Source organism: Pinus tabuliformis, chromosome 9, assembly GCF_031772625.1.
Source record: "Pinus tabuliformis cultivar Carrire ecotype Pingquan chromosome 9, CPIR1, whole genome shotgun sequence".
Lineage (NCBI taxonomy): Eukaryota > Viridiplantae > Streptophyta > Pinopsida > Pinales > Pinaceae > Pinus > Pinus tabuliformis.
The window spans coordinates 1,444,916,650-1,444,918,462 of NC_142307.1; the positions used below are offsets into that span (position 1 = coordinate 1,444,916,650).

Consider the following 1,813-nt stretch of genomic DNA (forward strand, 5'->3'; position numbering starts at 1 on the left):
TTAATCACAGTATTTTGGTAATGAATCTCTGAGACTGATTTGAAGTTCTTTCGGGCTTCCGCTTGCTTATGAAAGAAGCTGGTGTTCTTATCTCCAGATTTCAACCAAAGGTTCCTAGACTTCTGTCTCCAAAATTCTTCCTCCTCCCTGCTAGATCTATGAACCTCTTTTTGGAGCTCGACTTCTTTAAGTAGCAGACTTTGAGAAACAGTATTGTGCTCCATATCTAGCTGATGAGCAACAAGCCTATTTAGATTTTCTTTTCTTTTGGCTGTGGGGGATTGCAATCTTTTAGCCCAATCTTTAAGATTTCTTTTTAGAACCCTGATTTTCTCTTCCCAGACAAAGAAAGGAGAACCATGGACGGGCCTATTCCAAGAGTCGGAGACCACCTCTTGAAAGCCTTCTTGCTAGATCCACAGAGGGCTGAACCGAAATGGGATGGGGCCAAGATTGCAATCTAGGGAAAGCTCGAGAAGAATGGGCTTACGATCAGAGGTGAGATTTGGGAGAATTTTAGAGGATGCCATAAGACCGCAGGTTAGGAAAGAAGAGTGAACAAGGAATCTGTCCAACCGGGCAGCAATGTGATTGGGGGCTATTCTTTTATTGGACCAAGTGAATTTACCTGAAGAAGGTTTAATATCCTCCAGGTCCCAGCCCAGCATTATGTCTTCAACCCATTCTCTGGCAGGATCCCTGACAATTGAACCTCCCTTTTTCTCATCAAGAGCAAGGGTGACATTCAGGTCCCCTGCAATGATGATATTCTCGGGATTTTGCTCTAAAAGAAATGAATGAAGCGAATTCCAGCAGATTTTTTTCTCGCTTGGCAAAACAGGAGCATAAACATTAAACATACTTACTTGCTGGCCTGAATCCTTGTGAAGTAGCTGAGTGAAGAGCCAGTGAGGGTTGCTTTTTTCTTGAATAAAGTCATAAATGGCGCTGTTCCAAAAGGTGGCTATTCCACCAGAGGCGCCTCTTGCACTAACCGCTCTTCCATGGCCTTTTTTCCAAAAAACTTTACTAGATTGGAGGAGAGAAAGATCCTCCAGCTTTGTCTCCTGGATGAGGAGGATTTCAGGCGAATATATTCTCACTAGATCTTTCAGGGCTTCCTCTTTCAACCTGCTACCTAAACCTCTGCAATTCCAGGAGACGTATTTCATTATTTACTTTTTTGGGGAGATGAGGCTCCTATTGGAGCCTTGTTACTCTTGCGCCCAGATCTGGTGTTTATCATTGATTTGAGAGTTTTTTGGGAGCCTTGAAGGACATATTTGTAAGTTTCTTCCTCTCTCTGTTTCTTCTTGGATTGCTGCCCTCTAGTCGTCTTGATTGGAGTGACTAACGAGTTGTCAGTTTCAGAATCTCTCTCTTCTGATTCTCCCTCAGAGTCTGAGGCTAGACTAATGTGTTCTTCATTGCCTTCATTGCCCCTCTGACACTCCTCGGGTGAGGGGACTGATGGTTCTGCTTCATTTACATTCCCTTGTTTCTCCTTATTTTCGGTTTCCTCTTGGGTCTCCTTATCGTCCACCTTTTCTCCAGAGGGGGATCCATCTTTAGAAGCAGCAACGGATTTTGGATTGAAGTGAGGCTTCCCCGATGGAGCGGAGATGTTCTGTCCCGGAGGCTTTGGAACAGCCTTTCCCTTTCTGATTTCTTTCCATCCTTCTTCTTCAACTGTGTTCCCTGTTGGGGCTTTTGGGCAGTTTCTCTGGAAGTTTCCATGCTCATGACAGGTTCGGCATTTGAAGGGCAGTTGCTCGTAGTCCAACTTCTGGAAGTGCTGCCATTCTCCAACTTT

At 44.5% G+C, this 1,813-nt stretch overlaps 1 protein-coding gene across 1 annotated transcript; it reads right to left on the reverse strand.

Annotated features, from left to right (window-relative positions):
• Positions 1 to 410: 410 nt before the first annotated feature.
• Positions 411 to 1,172, reverse strand: LOC149154002 (uncharacterized). Its single transcript, XM_089444008.1, has one exon. The coding sequence runs from the start codon at positions 1,170 to 1,172 to the stop codon at positions 411 to 413; it is 762 nt and encodes a 253-aa protein (XP_089300134.1).
• Between the last annotated feature and the right edge of the window lie 641 nt (positions 1,173 to 1,813).